The 18,260-nt window shown below is 39.2% G+C and overlaps 1 protein-coding gene across 1 annotated transcript; it reads right to left on the reverse strand.

Annotated features, from left to right (window-relative positions):
* Positions 1–68: 68 nt before the first annotated feature.
* Positions 69–4,897, reverse strand: LOC308368123 (troponin I, fast skeletal muscle-like). Its single transcript, XM_080842202.1, has 8 exons — positions 4,809–4,897; positions 1,742–1,774; positions 1,612–1,651; positions 1,235–1,363; positions 905–994; positions 651–824; positions 412–495; positions 69–274 (listed from the first exon to the last, which is right to left on the reverse strand). Exons 2-7 carry the CDS (start codon positions 1,747–1,749, stop codon positions 421–423), a joined length of 516 nt encoding a protein of 171 aa, XP_080698328.1. The 5' UTR covers positions 1,750–1,774; positions 4,809–4,897; the 3' UTR covers positions 69–274; positions 412–420.
* Positions 4,898–18,260: the final 13,363 nt, after the last annotated feature.

Here is an 18,260-nt window from a genome sequence, read left to right on the forward strand (position 1 = left end):
TTCATAGCTGAGTACTACAAAAGAGACAAATCTGTGTCTGCAAAAACAAAAAAAGCCCAAACAGTAGGTTCTTCAAAACCCAGTGTTTAATGATTATGGTATGCAACTGTAACATGCCTATTATATCTAAAATGTAGTACATTTTTTAGAAATTGACAGTATTTGTTTCTGTCAAAAAAAAAAACATGTCACACAAGTACAAATGGCCCCAGTCCATCTTCTTCCTGCCATTCACTTTGTCCATGCTGTTGTGTCAGAAATCAATTTCGTCAGGCTGTAGAAACGTAAAAAAGATATATAGAGATGACTAACATTTTTCTCTTAAATTATTGGGACAACATTCATCAGTAGATCACACACATGGACTCTTTCCCTATAACCTAAATGTCCTGATTTTTAATGTCGACTCACCTCTCAAATTTACGCCTCAGCGCCCTCAAACATCTTCTTCCTGTCCTGCTTATCATCAACATTTTGACGCCAGTCACCAACAACCTGGAAAGATTTAACACATGCTGTTCAATTGTGTGTGTGTGTGTGAGAGAGAGAGAGAGAGAGATTTTGTTTATATATGTGTTCAAGCCTCCATGGATAATAATATAAAAAATTGGATGGCACATGTTCTGGTTCTGGTTACACTGAATACTCACCTCCTCCTTGACCTCCTTCTTCACCTGCTTCAGTTGGGATCTCATGTCCATGCTGACCTTGTGCTTGGAGCCCAGCAGAGCATGAAGCATCTGATCAGCGGACAAGCGCACTTTCTTCAGAGCTGGCTTCTTCATACCCTTCATTTCTACTACCTTAAACTTCAGCTCTTCAACCTAAGGAGACGATACAAACATTGGTTTTTGGCCAATCTTTCGCAAACACATAATTCTTTTACATATTTTAACAAAATCACCTCTTTTACTCCCTTTGTCACTTTGCCTGCTGCGTCGTATCTCTCCTCATCGACTTTGTCAATCTTCGCATGTAGTTCTTTGCAAAGTTTCTGAAGAACATTACAGACATCACAAAATCATAAAATGTCTCCTAATATTTATTGTGTGTTTGAGGCTTTATAATGTTTTTTTCCTTACAATTCTGTTGATCTTAAATTTGAAATAAATGTATAAAATAATTTCTAATTGGAATTGCATCATATGGTGGGGCTAAAGTAGCCTATGAAAAGACACTAAACCTTTCAATAGTCTGGTTGTAAAAGACCAAGGCACTCCCAAGCTTGCCCCACCTGTAGTTCCTCCACCCCACTGGGAATAGAGAGCTCTGGGCAGTGCTCATTCAGGTATGCTGCCTTTGCAGCTTTAAGATCAATCTCTTCCTGTGCAATCCGCGATTCAGCAATTGCAAGCATTACGCTCTGAGAGAGAGAGGAGAATCCGTAAGTGACTAACAAAACATTGAGCATTAGAATTTCAACAAAATCAATATGTAATTGTGTAACAACAGTGTTAATGTTGCAGGTTATAATAAAATATAACAATAACAATTACTACAAAAATGATAACAATAAAGATTATTATAATGTACTATATAAGGTTCCATCACTGAAAGTTTGCTAAAATAAAAGTGGACAGAAGCAGATTCTCAGCGAACATGAGAATTTACCTTCAGATGATGCTTGCGGCTTGTGGTCATCTTTTTTTGTCTAAGGGTTAATGCAAAATTCAAAGAATGAATAGACTTATGACAGACAACATAAAAATATGTATTCTAGGATAGTTGGACAAATACTTACTCAGCCATTTTGGCACTTGTTTGGTCTCCTTAGCTGTGATGGAATGAAAGAAAATTCTATTTGTATTCATTTTTTTATTGAAGTGTGCAAAACCAATCTGTAATTTAAATATACAGATAGGGACGTATCTCGGAGGATAAATGTGTAACATACAGTGGTGGCCAAAATTATTGGAACACTTGGCATATTTAAGACTTTTCAGTTGTTTTTGCTGAATTTGCATTAAAATACCAATAAAAGGAATGAAATATCTACAAAGTAGATCCATAGAATAGAGCAATTATAAGGAGATGTAGGTCATTTTCCTTACAAAAAACAAGCTAGGCCTATTTCACTGTCAATGTCACACAATCATGTTCCTCCACAGAAGAAGCCAAATTACTTGTGCAATCATTGCCAGGTGTGATGGTGGTTAAATTGATGGTGATGCTAATTAAGTGATTGGTAACATCAGGGTTCTGTCACTGAGGCCACACCACCAATTGGTATAAATTCAAAGCCTATAGAAGTAGTATTGAAGCACATGTTGCTCTTTGAACATGGCTTAGGTGAAGGAGCTAACGAGTGAGCAACAGGTTCAAGTTTTTTGGCCAATCTTTCGCAAACTCATTTTCTTTTAGATCTTTTAACAAAATCACTTCTTTTGCTCCCTTTGTCACTTTGCCTGCTGCGTTGTATCTCTCCTCATCGACTTTGTCAATCTTCGCATGTAGCTCTTTGCACATTTTCTGAAGAACATTACAGACATTACAAAAACATCCAATGTCTCCTAATATGTATTGTGTGTTTAAGTTTTATAATGGCTTTTTCCCTACAAATCTGTCGATCTCAAATTTGAAATAAATTAAAAAAAATATTTCTTAAAGGAATTGCATCATACGGTGGGACACAATCATGTTCCTTCACAGAAGAAGCCAAATTACTTGTGTAATCATTGCCATGTGTGATGGTGGTTAAATTGATGGTGATGCTCATTAAGTGATTGGTTACATCAGGTTGTTGTCAGTGAGGCCACACCACCAATTGGGATAAATTCAAAGCCTATAGAAGTAGTGTTAAAGCACATGTTGCTCTTTGAACATGGCTTAGGTGAAGGAGCTAACAAGTGAGCAACAGGTTCCAATAAAGGCCCTTTTTGACGCTGGCTGGAAATAGAGTGAAACACCTGATATTTGCAAAAGAACACAAGAATTAGACTAAGGAAGATTGGTATAAAGTGTGTGGACTGATGAGTACAAGTTTGAACAGTTTGGCAACAAGCAAAGAGTGTATGTTCGACAGAGGGCAGGGGAGAGATATAAAAATGAGTTACTCTTGCCAACAGCCAAACACGGAGGGGGTAGTATTATGGTGTGGGGTGCCAGTTCAGCCTCAGGAACAGGTGACTAAGTGAAAATTGATGGCATCATGGATAAGAAAGTATACCACAACATTCTAGTGAGGCAGGGAGTACCATCTGGGAGTCGTCTTACTGGGCCTGGATTTATTGTCCAGGAGGACAATGATCCTAAACATTCGTCTCACTTTTGCCAGAACTACCTGCGACAGACGGATATTGCTGGAACATTGAAAATTATGGACTGCCCCCTACAAATATGGCAAAGATGATCTTCTGGTAGATTTTTTTGTTTTCAAAACAGTTCGTCCGTTACAGCCTTTCAAATTTGGCAGCGAAGGCATCAAACAGGTGGTGACCTCATATATCGGCCAATCTTTGGTCAACTGACATAAAAACTGCTGGGAGTGCAAGTGACATGAACTCTATGGCCTGCTGGTCAGTTTGGCCCCCTAATCAAAGCTATATTTAGGTTGGAGTTGGGTTATCCAGAGATATAAATCTCAGCTGGAAAAGAGAAAACATGGGACAGTTTCTTATAGTGTGGGTTTCACTATCAAGAGGGTGGACACATGATCCCAAGCTTCTGGAAGAATCTGGAGATACAAACAGCAAGAAACGAGGCCAAATGTCTCAGATTGACATAATAAGTATAGGCAGATTTATGGTCGTCCGTTTACGGAGACACGGAGAGCCCTCTCCGACGTTGCAAACCCTCTCTGAGCACCTATCCATGGCCTGACGTGCACCTCCCACATTTTTTAACCGTACTGGAGAGCCAACAGAGACCCCAGGGCTGTTTACCTTGTGGGTAGTAGCATGCTAACATTAGATAGCTGGCTCAGACACCTCGCAAATCCGCTCAGACGTATTTTACAGTTACAATTACAGGTTTATTTTCATTGTACAGTGTCTATTTCTCTGTAACTATAAAAAATCTAAAAAAAAAAAAAACAAACATCTTTTATGTACAAATATGACCAGCTACGAAAAACGCAGTCGTAGAAGTATATTTCGGCCTTAAGTGCCACAAGTGAGGAAGCCAAAAGTATCTGAGACCATATCTCAGATACCATTTAGCTGAAATATTCCCTCTTACAGCAGCAATAAGGAGTTATGTTCCAAATCTAGTAAGCGTACTACCTATAAAGGCATGCAAAATCTTGCAAACAACCCCCAAGCCCAATTGACACTTGCCAACACACTTACTCGTGTCTTTTGGCACTATAGCTGACAATGTCATGCAGTGAAAGCTTGTCTTCCAATTTGCAGGGTATTCCAGCCCAGTAAACAGAACAACATAGGGCATATGGATTGCTAGTGGGGAAGACACAGGTGTTTATTGGTCCTTCACATGAGCATATGCTATCACAACATATTTGAGGATGGTACCACAACTACTTGCCTACTATAAACCATACCTCAAAAAGCGTCACATTGTTGCATAGTATTACTTAAAAAAAAAACACAGTCTAATCATTTGTAGTGATGAATATATATGAATATAATGTATTCAGATCAGTTAGTTTTGACTTTATTAAATCATATGTATGTGTCATATGTAATACGAAAAAAACATGACGTTATTCAGAAATGCTATAAATGATCATTTCATTGCTATTTTCCAAAATCTGCAAAATACAGGACACTTCTTTCAACACTAAAAACAGGTTTGTACATAGATACACTATCCAAAGACTATCAGCAGGGCAGATAAGGAAAAAGTCTCACCTGATGAGAAACTGGACTGGAGGAGGTGAGGGTCTTGACAGGTTGATGGAGGAATGGCGCTGCCACTGGCTGCAGCACAGCTGCTTTATAAGGTTGGCAGCAACCATCACCGCAGTGTCTCCTATCCTCTTTATGGTTATAAGACTCTTGCCAGTTCCCAGGGCCATTGGCTCAGCTTAAAATAGACAGAAAAATTATGTTTCTTTAGCTATATGCACAGAAGAAATGCATTATATACACGAAAACATAAAAAAGGTGCTTTTAGGCGCTTTAAGTGCAGAAAACCACTATCGCCACTGTCATAGCCTCTAAAATGACTAAGTATTGAATAGCATAAGATGAAGTAGCACAGCAGATCTAAAGACATCTAAGGGCTTGAGAGGATTGTCTCATATGAACACATTTGGCATGTGGGGGGGGGGGGGGGGGGGGCACATGGACTAAAAACGTTGAACTGCGTGGACAGTATTGATATTGCAACAAATAAGAATGTGATAAAGCAAAAGCAACAAGAACAGTAATAACATAACATTACCGTATTTGTATGGAGATCACCTGTTTATATTTATTTACCATTATATATATATACCAATATACCATTTTACATTTTTATAATATTCTATTAACGACATGACTGTTGTTATATAGATGCGCCACTTATTTTAGGTGTTGTGCATCCTCAAGAAATAGAATGCAAGAGATGGTTGGCAGAACATGATATTGTTAATATATATAAAACGTGTGCTTGTGTGTGTGTATTTATTCACATGTATTGTGTGTCTGTAGGGTTATTTTAAATTGACCTGTAATGTCTACTATGAGCACTGGGGGAGCCCTTCTTCAGGTTTCTGCCTGCCATTCACTCCTCCTTCTCCTCTCATCCTCTCTATCCATCCTCCTCAGTAATGCTGGGGCTGACTTCTCTTAACACTCCTTCAGGACAGCATGTAGATATACTATATTTGTAACAAACATACAGTACTGTGCAAAAGTTTTAGGCAGGTGTGAAAAAATGCTGTAAACTAAGAATGCTTTCAAAAATGGAAGTGTTAACAGTTTATTTTCATCAATTCTTCATAAATTAACAAAATGCAGTGAAGGAACAGAAGAAAATTCTAAATTAAATCAATATTTGGTGTGACCACCCTTTGCCTTCAAAATAGCATCAATTCTTCCAGATACACTTGCGCACAGTTTTTGAAGGAACTCTGCTGGTAAATTGTTCCAAACATCTTGGAGAACTAACCACAGATCTTCTGTGGATGTAGGCTTCCTAAAATTCTTCTGTCTCTTCATGTAAACCCAGACAGACTCGATGATGTAGAGATCAGGGCTCTGTGGGGGTCATACCATCACTTGCAGGACTTTCTGTTCTTCTTTAAGCTGAAGATAGTTGTTAATGACATTGGCTGTATGTTTGGGGTTATGTTCCTGCTGCAGAATACATTTGGTGCCAATCATATGCCTCCCTGATGGTATTGCATGATGGATTAGTATCTGCCTATATTTCTCAGCATTGAAGACACCATTCATCCTGACCAAATATCCAACTCCACTTGCAGAAATGCAGCCCCAAACTGGAAAGGAACCTCTACCATGCTTCACTGTTGCCTGCAGACTCTCATTATTGTACCTCTCTCCAGCCCTTCGGCGAACAAACTGCCTTCTTCTACAGCCAAATATTTCTAATTTTGACTCATCAGTCCAGAGCACCTTCTGCCATGTTTCTGCACCCCAGTTTCTATGTTTTCGTGCTTAGTTCAGTCACTTGGCCTTGTTTCCTTGTCGGGGTAGAGCTTTTTGGCTGCAACTCTTCCATGAAGACCACTTCTGGCCAGACTTCCCCGGACAGTAAATGTCTGTACCTGGGTACCACTGGTTTCTGCCAGTTCTGAGCTGATGCCACTGCTTGAAATCTTCCGATTTCGAAGGTAAATAAGCTTGATGTGTTTTTCATCAGCTGCATTTAGTTTTCCTTGGCTGACCACTGCGTCTACGATCCTCTACGTCTTCTTCAAAAGAGCTTGAACTGCACATTTTGAAACCCCTGTCTGCTTTGAAATCTTTGTCTGGGAGAGACCCTGCTGATGCAGTATAACGTTGATGTAAATGGATAAAAAATAAACATTTATTGTTTACATTTTTCAAAGCATTCTTAGTTCATAGCATTTTTTCACACCTGCCTAAAACTTTTGCCCAGTACTGTATGTAATTTTAATCAACCAAATATTGAACACATTCATGTCAACTGAGAAAAGCTGATTGCATTGCAAACGATTAACAACATAAACATACAGTCAGAGAGAGATAGATAATCTAAACAGCATCTGAATGTTGCCTCATCTTTGATTTTGATAAAACAATACATTTGACAGTTGACAGTTCAGGATGGATAGGTTAAAAATTCCAAAGTTCCAAATGCCCAAGAATGGTTGGAATTAATGAGCTAAATGTGAGTTGAGTGTGTATGTGTAATATTGAAGTTTACCTAAGCAGAGTTCCATTCTTCTGCTTACTCCTCCTTTCCATTCTCTGGTTCACGGTTTCAGTGACCCTCTGCATGGCTTTCTGCTGCCCATACCACCCTCTCAGAGCCTGTTAAAACATAGCTTTAGGATCAATTTCGGGAACAGGTCTCAAACATTTACTGATGAAAGAAATACAAATTCTTTATAATTTGTATTATTTCTAATCAAAGGAGAAGTTGAACTCACATCAATAATGTCTTTGGAAGACAGTCACTTGTGTATACAGATAACATAACTGGATTACATTCTCCGCCAACAGAACATGTATCAAACATCCCAAAGCAGTTACAATAAGGGGTGGATCAAGAGAGTGTTAGAGCAGGGATGTCCTAGAAGTGCTGTGTGCTTTAGTGTTAATGATTATTATTAGCTAATGTCATTCCCTGCTCGAGATCGTATGTTTTGCAACAGCTGTCGACATTTGAAGGACCCCAACACCGAAAATAAGACCAGTGGAAAAGAGGAGGTGAAGAAGAGGAGGGAGATCGCGGGAGAAGACAACGGATTTCCACTGAACTATACGGGTAGTCTTGAGTGGATTACTTTTGTTTCACCTAAAATTGACGGTTACAAGCTCCAACGAAAGTGCACTTTCTTAGCTGAACATTTTTTTCTTAGCTGAACAACAAAATCATTAAAACTAGGTATTTTGGAGGAATGACTTCTATCGTTTTGACAAGTAACCGAATAATAAGCGGGATAATGTATAGTCCGGCGGTCAAAATGTAGCTGTGTGTCAAAGGCAAAAGTTTCAGTGCGCATTCTGTAGCTCTGGACGAGAGTACTGACATAAATGATAATGCTCAGCTTGTGATTTTTGTCCGTGGTGTTAACAAACAGTTTAAAGTGACAGAGGAATTACTTTGTGTAAAAAAAATTGCAAGGCCGTACCACAGCCAAGGATGTATTTAAGCAACTGTGTAAACAAGCAAACGCAATTGAGCATGCTTGTTTGTCATGGAAGTCGCTCAGAGGAATAACAACAGACTGTGCACCATCAATGATCAGCATATCAGTAAACAATTAATTTTAGATCACTATAGTTGGAAAGATGCTGCATTTTTACAGATAAATTAAATTGTACACTTGAAATATATTTATTATAAAAATATTTATTTTATAAAATTAAATAATTCCAATTTCTGCTGAAACTTTATTCAGTTTTCTGCTTTGTTTTGTTTGTTTGCAGCCTTGTTACCAACTACACAAAAGTGGTGCAGTACAGCATTTGCTTTGAAATGTGCATGTGTGAAGGAAAAATATAGATGTAGTTATCAATGACGCCATTATCCCACTATTACTGCTGTATATGTAAGTCATGGGCTATCAATAAGACAAAGTGATCTAAAAATGCTACCATAACAAACACCTTTATCCAAAGAGCGTCTTGCAGTGCCCAGGAATTGAAACTCAGGTCAGCTACTTGTAATTCAACGACACTAACCAGTGTACCACTGATCACACATGGTAAATTTGCCACACTCAAAAGTGGTATATACACTGCAGTATTGTGATAGGCAAGCCAACAGATCAAATAATCTGGCCCCCCACTGACCAGACTGTATGCTCATCGTCGTCGGCCCCCGGCAATTTGAGTTTGAGAACCCTGCTGTAGGGTATTTTTAAATAGACCTGTAATGTCTTCTATGAGCACTAGGGGAGCCCTTCTCCAGATTCCTGCCTGCCATTCACTCCTCCTTTCCCTCTCATCCTCTCATTCCATCCTCCTCAGTAACGCTGTGGCTTACTTCTCCTAACACTCCTTTAAAATTGAGTGGAATTAATGTGCTAAATGTGAATTGAGTGTGTATGTGTGATATCACGGTGGGCAATATCTTTTGGAAGTTTACCTGAGCAGAGTTCCGGTCTTCCGCTTACTCCTCCTTTCCATCCTCTGGTTCACTCTTTCAGTGACCCTCTGCTTGGCTTTCTGCTGCCTATACCACCCTCTCAGAGCCTGTTAAAACATAGCTTCAGGATCAACTTGGGAACATTTCTCAAACATTGACCGTAAAGGAAATACCACTTGAATTCTCAATACTCACCGAGAATAACTGAAAATAGTAAATATCTTAAAGAACTAGCCTTTCTTGAGTCAGGGGTGAAATGTAAACTAACGAAAGTTATCAAATAAAGATGAAAGAAGCCTAATATCCCTATTCTGTAATGTGCTTCTTGTGATACAGATTTTTATCTAACTGACAGGAAAGTCTATGTAATGCATTCACTACAAATCATAAACCATTACCATTACTTCAAAAAGAGCCATACCATTCTCTCAACCTTAAGGTTATGTGAGAGAGATACAAGTTCTTGTGTGTGTGTCTCTATCTTTGTCAAGAAAACAGCAAGACGGCATATCCACATCATTACACAAAAAAGCCAACTGACAAGGGAAAGGTGAAAACATTCAGGATGTTTATTAAGCCAAACAGTGCAATGTTACAAATAGCATTATTGCAGACATGGACATGAAAACAATGCACAGCCTTAAGTACTGGAGAGTCATGCTGCATTTAAGACAGTCAAAGCCATATAAAAAATATATTTTAAAGCACACTAGTGCAACAGTGGCAATGCCACATGAAAATATAAACATAATCATTTTTTTTTTTAAGCACACTAGCAATGCCACATATCCAGTCTTAAATGGTAAGAGAACCATTTTTGTTTTTAGCTCCTCCACAGGTATGATTTGAAAGTATTTAGATACATTTAAAACAAACAGAATTCCAAGGCGCTCAGAGTCCAAAGGATAGCTGAAAAATGATTTGGCATTCTCAAAGAAATTACACAATATTTTCACAGTTCCAGCAGATGACAAAATGTTTCTCACAAGAACAACCCTTCCCTCAACAGAAAAACAGTCATTGCCTCTTTTAGACGAGATTACTGTCTGTCCATCATTGTAACATCTATACTGTTCGTATGTTCCCATTGAGTCAATCACTGGACCAGAGAAGTGGAGCTGTCTTAGAGGAGAGGAAATGGACATATTCTTTTGGCTTGCCACATTCTGCCTCTCATGGATTCGCCTGACAATTTGCTGGACAGGGTTTTGGGGCTGGCGTACAAGTTTTTTTAGTGTACCTAAATAAGTTTCAAAGGGGAAGGCAGAAATATTATCCAATGGGCCAAATTTCCGTGCATCTTGGGCAATGTGGATCAGTGAATAAATGTTATAACTAACAAATTCATTCCCATAAATTGACGCAAAATCTTTAACAAAGAGTTTCAAAATGTCCTCTGCATAGTTATAATTTTCAGGAGAACATAAGGCAGGACTAAGAAGAATTCTCATAGCAACAGATAGAAGTAAGAAGTTTCTATAAATTCTACTGGGAATATTATTGAGGAGGACAATTGGCCCGCTGTAGAGCAAGAACTGACGTTGTTCAGTGGCTTTCCAGGTACTGAATTCCAACAAAGAACGTGGTTTCCTAGCAAAATTGCTGGGCATATGTCGCCTGAGAGAGGACATATATGCTGAAATCACAGAGAGAATTTTAACTGATTGCCTGCATCTCAGCGGTCCCTTCAACCAAAGAAACAACAATATGCGCACTGCCCCTAAACACACAAGATGCATATAATCAAGAACAAAACTGGTCACTAATCCTACACCCAGTTCATTTAACGGTGAAACTCCAATTTGGTGCCCTTCATAACTTTCAGATTCAGATTCAGATTCAGATTCAGAAAACTTTATTAATCCCATCAGTGGGCAATTAAGTTTGCAGTCACAGTCTCCATCAATCAACAATAAATAGTAAGCTTATAAATAAATATGCATATGCATCAACACACACATACAGTTAACACACACATACAGTCAAACACCCTGTCCTGTCAGTGATGAACAGCGCTCAGTAAATCAAATTGTCAGTAGTGTACTCTATCCCTACAACCTTGTTTAATAATCTAATGGTTGTAGGGATGAAAGATCCAGAATACCTTTTTGTTTTTGCCCTGACAGAATAGTAACGCCTCCCAGAGGGCATTAATGCAAATTCACCACCTAACACATGATCAGGCTGACGGATGATACTTTTAGCCTTTTGGACTGCCTGTTTGTTAAACAGAGCACTCAGACTAGTTAGCTGTGTTCCAATAATCTTTGATGAAATTCTAACAATGCTACTGAGACTGTTCTTGTCTTTGACTGATAGGCTATTGAACCAACATAAAAAAGAGAAAGTTAACAGACTCTCAATAAAAGACTGATAAAAGTTACGTAGAATAGTTTTAGAGACACTGAAGGAGTTTAGCTTCCTCAGCAGATGAATTCTCTGTTGTCCCTTTTTGACAATTGTCTCAGTGTTAATATGAAACTTGAGCTCACTGTCAAATATTGTACCTAAGTACTTGTAAGAATCAACGATTTCCACATCCCCCTCATGTATGGCACTTGCTATTGGTTCTGCCTTAGCCCTCCTAAAATCAATTATGAGCTCTTTTGTTTTGGCTACATTTAAATCTAAAAAATGATTGTCGCACCATTTCACAAAGGAGGTCAACGCTAGCCCATGACTGGAATGTGGACCTTGGAATAAAGAAAGCAATGCGGTGTCATCTGAAAATTTGACTAGGTAACTTCCTTGTTGGGAAGACCTACAGCTATCTGTGTACAAAATAAATAACAAGGGAGAGAGTACACAACCTTGCGGCGAGCCAGTATGATTTGATCATGGAATTTCTCATCAGTCCTAAGCTCAGCAGATAACTCAGGGAAAGTAACTCTTCTATTCTCATACTCTCCTTTTACAGTGCACCGCTCACATCCATAGTAGCCAGTATGACCTTTCACACACTTGAGGTATGCACGGGCTGGAGCATCGCAAATGAATGCATCTGGAACTGCCACTTTGAAATGTACACCATTGTACTTAATACCCTTATGTGCAACTGCTTTCATATCTTCTATGAACTCATGCAAATACTCTTGCACAGGAGAGGGTTTAGACATACCAGAGTACACACCAATTACAAAGACACTGCAATCTGGGATTTCCTTTACCCTAGCCAAAATAGGCCATAAACTCATGTTGGAGCTGCGGAATAAGGGTAATCCATCAACATTTATTCTAAGTGTGAGTGTGTCTGTCACATTTACCAAATGACCTAACGATGCCAATTCTGCTACAAGTGAATTCTCAATTCCAAAGTGATAATATGACCCCCCAGCTACACTTTTTACTTCGCATGATCGGTCTGTGGACATAACAGTTCTAGCATCAGTTGGGACATTAAGGCCCTTCTGTCGTAAAATTTTGAGAAGTGCAGATAATGCTGTATGTGGGATATTGAATTCAGCAGCCCACTCTGCAAGCCCACATGTATCATCTTCATGGTCAGTACATTCAAAATCCAAGTCACAGTCACTATCATCTGAAACTAAATATTCATATTCAAAATCGACTTCAGTAAGAGCATCATAAAAATGTTCACTTTCATCTACTGCATTGTGCACCAAATTCTCAAAACCGCTGTCATCACAAACATCATAAAACGTGTCATTTTCTGAATCAATCAAATCATGCACTAAAACATCTTCTAGTGATTCAACGTTAGAATTACTTGAAAGAAAACGAAAATGTTCTTCCACTCTGGCTGATATTTTCCTCCGTTTAGTTCTTTCAGAATAATCCATTATTTCTAAAAAAGACAAAATAAAAAACAAAATAAAGCTGATTATTACTGAGCAAATGCAAGATATATTTTATATACTGTATCCATTGCCTGATTTCAAACCGTGTGTGCTATGATAGTAGCCTATATATAGTAAGGCCCAATCCCATTTCTAATCTCTACCCCTACCCTTACCCCTACCCCTTTGCCTTCGCTTTTTCAAACGGAGGGGTAGCCGAAGGGGTTGAAACGCTAGCCCTTCGAATTGGGATAGCACTTCAACAATTACGTACGTCATCAGTACGAAGCGTCAGCTGTTACGTTACCGGAGAGCGACAGCTGTCACTCACCAGATATAAACAAACATGGCGCCTGCAGCTGTTATTTACACAATGCAACATTTCATCAAACAAGTTTTAAAATCATGAATTACAAAGAAAATACTTTCATTTGTGTGATGCTTTCCCTGCTGTTTCCGACATTTTTAAATGGACTCGCGCGATGTTTGTTCTTTAATGATCACGGGTTCGCAATGCATTGAGGGAAATCAGTCTACCCCTCCGTTTGAAGTGTGCCCTCGGAAAATCTCCGTTTGGAGGGGTAGAAAGCGCTTCCCCTTCCCCTACCCCTCTGTCTTAACGTGAATTGGGACAGCCCTACCCCGCCACATGAACGCGCAAAACGGAGGGGAAGGGGAAAGACGGAGGGGTAGGGGGAGAAATTAGCCTGACGATGTCATACTCATAATTCTAGTCAGAATATGAGTCTGAGACCGGACTATTGGGCTGTGATTATGGGGCGTGTTTCAACGAACCAGGAAAGAAAATTCCTCTTCGCTGAATTGGATACCTAGAACCAATCAGAGCAACGTAGTATTTCCATCTGATAGATTAAACTTTTACCTGATCCCGTAGGAAGGACGGCAAAAACATCTTTTCAATCGACAAATGCCTTGATCGCGTTTCTCTGTTCCTCTTTCAAAATGAATGCGCTGTCATATCTGTTGAGATATGCCTGCTCACGTTACTTAATTAGCACTCAAGGCTAGTTTTTTTTTTCTACGCGTTAGCATAACCTATCAATAATGCTCTAGAGTGCTTCAGTTAAGACCTATAATCCTGGGCAACACTCGTTTTGCGTATACACAACTAACCGAGTCAATGTAGACATATAGAAGTCGTGTAGATAGCTTAAATCATATAAAATATGTCCCACTAAGCTTCCGAGACGGCGCCATCTTTGTTCGATGTATACCGGTATTCTATCTTATATCTGTCCATCAACGTATAAAGCCCGCCCTTACAATTTGAATGGTCAGATCACTTTTCGGGGCCGTTTAAACCCTCCCAACTAACTCGACTCCAGACTGAATCTCCCAGCCCAAAAATTTTGTGGGCGGAGTTCAGGCTGGTATCCAGGCTAGGGAGAAATGGGATTCAGCCTAAATAACATTACGGTGAGCCGTTTGAGACGGGAGACCGACAATAAATAGGCGGTCAATAGTAAAACGACAAGTTAACTAATTTCCATGGTTGATTACATAGACTTGGTAATCGCAGCAGCACTATATTCAGCTCTCCGTGGCCGTTATCCCTTACTTATCTCCCTCTGGAACGAAATACTGTTTTCTGATTGGCTAATGGGGTGTACATTAAGTTCATATAACCGGACACCTTGGACGTAGTCCAAGTAGAAACGTTAAATTGCCGTTCCATATCAATGCTCTTGAATGGTTACCATTGACAACCAACGTAACGTTTATTTTTTGACAGCTAGGATAATTTGAACCAAGATGGCGGCGTGTTGGGACAAGTTAGTGGCCAATGTTTTATGTCAATTAAGCTATCTACACGACTTTTTACATGTCTAAATTGACTTGGTTAGTTGTTTATGTTCTACACGAATGTTGCAGAGTATTGTAATTCTTAACTGAAAGTCTCGAATATTATTTGTAGGCGGCTGTTAGCGCTTAGAAAAAAAACCCATTGAAACAGATGGTAGCTCACACGGCTAACTAGCCGGCTCGATTGTGAGCCTTCGTCCAAAATTACTAAACTTGACCTCCCTGTTGCTCTGTCAAACTTCACCATCAACGGAAACGTCGAGTTCAACTTTAAATAGTAAAACCTTATGAACAATACCTGTGTGTCCGTTTACTTTACAGAGGTGAGCTCATGAGTGTCACTTTGCAGCAACGCGTGACAACGTTGTCAGCAATTAACAAGCCATGAAGTCAATTTAACAGACCAGGTAAAACACTCGACCGAAAATATGAACTACTAGAATATTGTACTCGCCCAACTTCCCGACCCGCTTATAAAGAAGAAGAAAGAAAAAAGAAATAAACAGGCTGCTCTTGGATAGCTTAATCATACCGGTATTTGGTTATGCAAAACTGTTATCCCATTACAGATATCGCTTTAAACGTGTACAATGACGTTAAATGCTCAGCAGTTAGCATTGTTTGTTTATTAGCTTGACTAGGTACGGAAGTGTCACGTTAGCATGTTTGTTTATTATCTTGGGTAGCTACTACAGTGCATCTGTAACTTGCTAGTTTGTGTTTTTGAACGTACCCAACCTAAGTGGCTGTCATTTTCAACCTTAATTTATATTTTATTTATTTATTATTATTAGTTATATACGTATATTCGCTCGGTATGAACTCTTCAAGGCTGGCGCCGGTCGTAATGTTTACTGCCAAAATGGCGCCCGACAATCAAAAGTCACGTGACGCAGGAGCTCTAAGCTATTCAGTGTTGCCAGGCGTTTTCGATCGACCGCAACTCGACCGAAAATATGAACTACTAGAATATTGTACTCGCCCGACCCACTTATTAAGAAGAAGAAGAAAAAGAAAACAGGCTGCTCTTGGTTAGCTTAATCATAGGGGTATTTGGTTATGCAAAACTGTTATCCCATTACAGATATCGCATTAAACGTGTACAATGACGTTAAATTCTCAGCTGTTCAGCGTGGGGAACAAGCATTATTAGTTTAGACTATGCCTACCGTTTTCGTCCTATATCAGCATGCATGCAAAAGTTAATAAAGATGTCTGTCAAAGTGGAGGCTCCATTGAAACTTTCCCAAACATAATAGGCAGGTATAACATATTTCAAAAAACGTTATTAAAGTCTTCATTTAACGGACCGAAAAAAAAAACAGGTAGGCTTAACCTAAGACCTAGTCCTATAGGCTATAATGTACATTCATACAAAAAATATATATATTTTTACGACTCGTCACCGCGGGTTACCGCTCATTTTGGATAGCCCGCGTTTACTGATGCTATATTATATATCTTTGTTAGCATCGTGCTGCCACTCAACCTGCAACTGCACTAGCGTGAAGAAAATGTAGCCTACTAAATTGTTTTAATGCATATAGCAATGTAACAGCAAATCTACAGTACACAATGCTGTAATATTGTTACGGCATTACATGTATATAAAACTCAGACTACCAAATAAGAAAACAACAAAATAAGAACAGTGCATTGATTAAATGCCACATACCTCTGCTTCTAACCAGTCGCAATGCAAAAGATTTGAGGGCAACAGTGAACTTTAAAGATCCTAGCGTGGGAAAACCACACCCCCCATGGCACTGTACCCCGAAGATGTATGAAAAATGATACATTATGCCTAAGCAACCAATAGGAACGTCAAGGACAAGAAATCAAACATGGGTGGGGAAATACAGGGAAAACACACTCAACCCTGCTACTTTGGCATAGGATGAAAGTTCATGTGAAAGCTAGCATTAGCGTCTAGGTATCTACTTAAAGTTAGGCTACTCCCGCCAAATGCTTCAATTTCCTTTCCTTCAAAGACTAGTTAGAGCTAGCGAGTGCTTTCTAAGTCAGCCATTCAAAATATCTTTAATGTCGAAAAAGCCATTTAAACTCAGATATTTAACATCAATATCGGAAACGAGGGCCATTGAGCTTGCCTGTTAAAGTAGGATGACATAATGCTAGCTAAATATACATTTTCGCCTTGTTAGATGTAGAAACTATAACTAACGTTACCTCCCTCCAACTTGCCAAATTTGGTTCACTTAAGCCATGATAGTTTTCTACAGAATATAGTATTCAAACAGTTATTAAACAAGGACTGTAGTTGTTCTTACTTCTGAAGTGGTAGCAGCTGCCTCAGTCTCCCCTCTCCAGCAAAGATTCTCGAGGTCTCCAGAGTCCAGTCAAATGCATGGGGTCACTGTAGTCTCTCAACGGTTTCCAACGGCTCTTGGGGAGGAGCTTTCTTTGCTTTTGGTGCAAATTATTTTACACTACAAACCTCAAAATCCGAACTTGAGCTGTGGCTGCTCAAAACACTCAAGTAAAAAATAAAAAAGAGAGATTGTAAAGCTACATTAAAATTGTTTAAGGCTCATTATGGAATACTAACACATTACCCTAATTGAGTGTTAAATATATATCATTGTTAATGTTATTATAGTAACCAGCATGTCATATATCAATTAAGATATGCCTATTTTTTTTTTTTATTGTAGCCCAGTTGGGACCCATGTAGTGCCCATGTATAGTTTTAGCATGTGTATTTTACCTGGGTTGCCCATGTGGGCCCCAACATCAAAGCCCACTCTAAACCCATGCCCAGCTGAAGCCCAACTAACCCAAGTAAAGCCCATGTGGGCCCCACATGGACGTGTTTGCTGGGGTTGGGCAAGCGAAAAAAACTTCACTTTCGAATTTTATTAATTCCATTATTTATAAGTTGTATAATCTATCAAATGTTATATAAGGTTCAGAAGACATGGGAAATTATTCTTTTGAAATTCTATTTCGTGTTATGAAGTATTTATCATCAACTCCAATTGCCCAATATTTGCAATCCACCGTCGTAGATATTCTTCTATCTCCTGGAAAATCTCGCAGTGCATCCATTGTCTTCCGCCCACACAGCTGCTTTATACACACCCTTAAAACAAGCACCCATGGACGTCTACATTTTTTTCCGATGTCATTTAGTCACAGCTGACTCAACAATGAGACGCCTCTTGGATAATCACCATTCGTTAATTGGGGGGTTATTAGTCGCACCTGATCATCGATAGGCAGGTTATGGCGTATACTGTGCGCCTTTGGGCTGTGCCAGACGAAAGATGACAAATGTGAAAGAAACGTCGCGATATATTCGGTCATGGCTGCAAAAAAAAAAACGATAGCCCTTGTCGCGGTCTTGCGACTAAAGATAACTTGGGACAAAATTCAGACTGTGACAGCAAAATGGACTCAACAACTGCAGGCTTTGAAGGACAGACAGCAATC

This window comes from Sprattus sprattus, assembly GCF_963457725.1.
Source record: "Sprattus sprattus genome assembly, chromosome: 7".
NCBI lineage: Eukaryota > Metazoa > Chordata > Actinopteri > Clupeiformes > Clupeidae > Sprattus > Sprattus sprattus.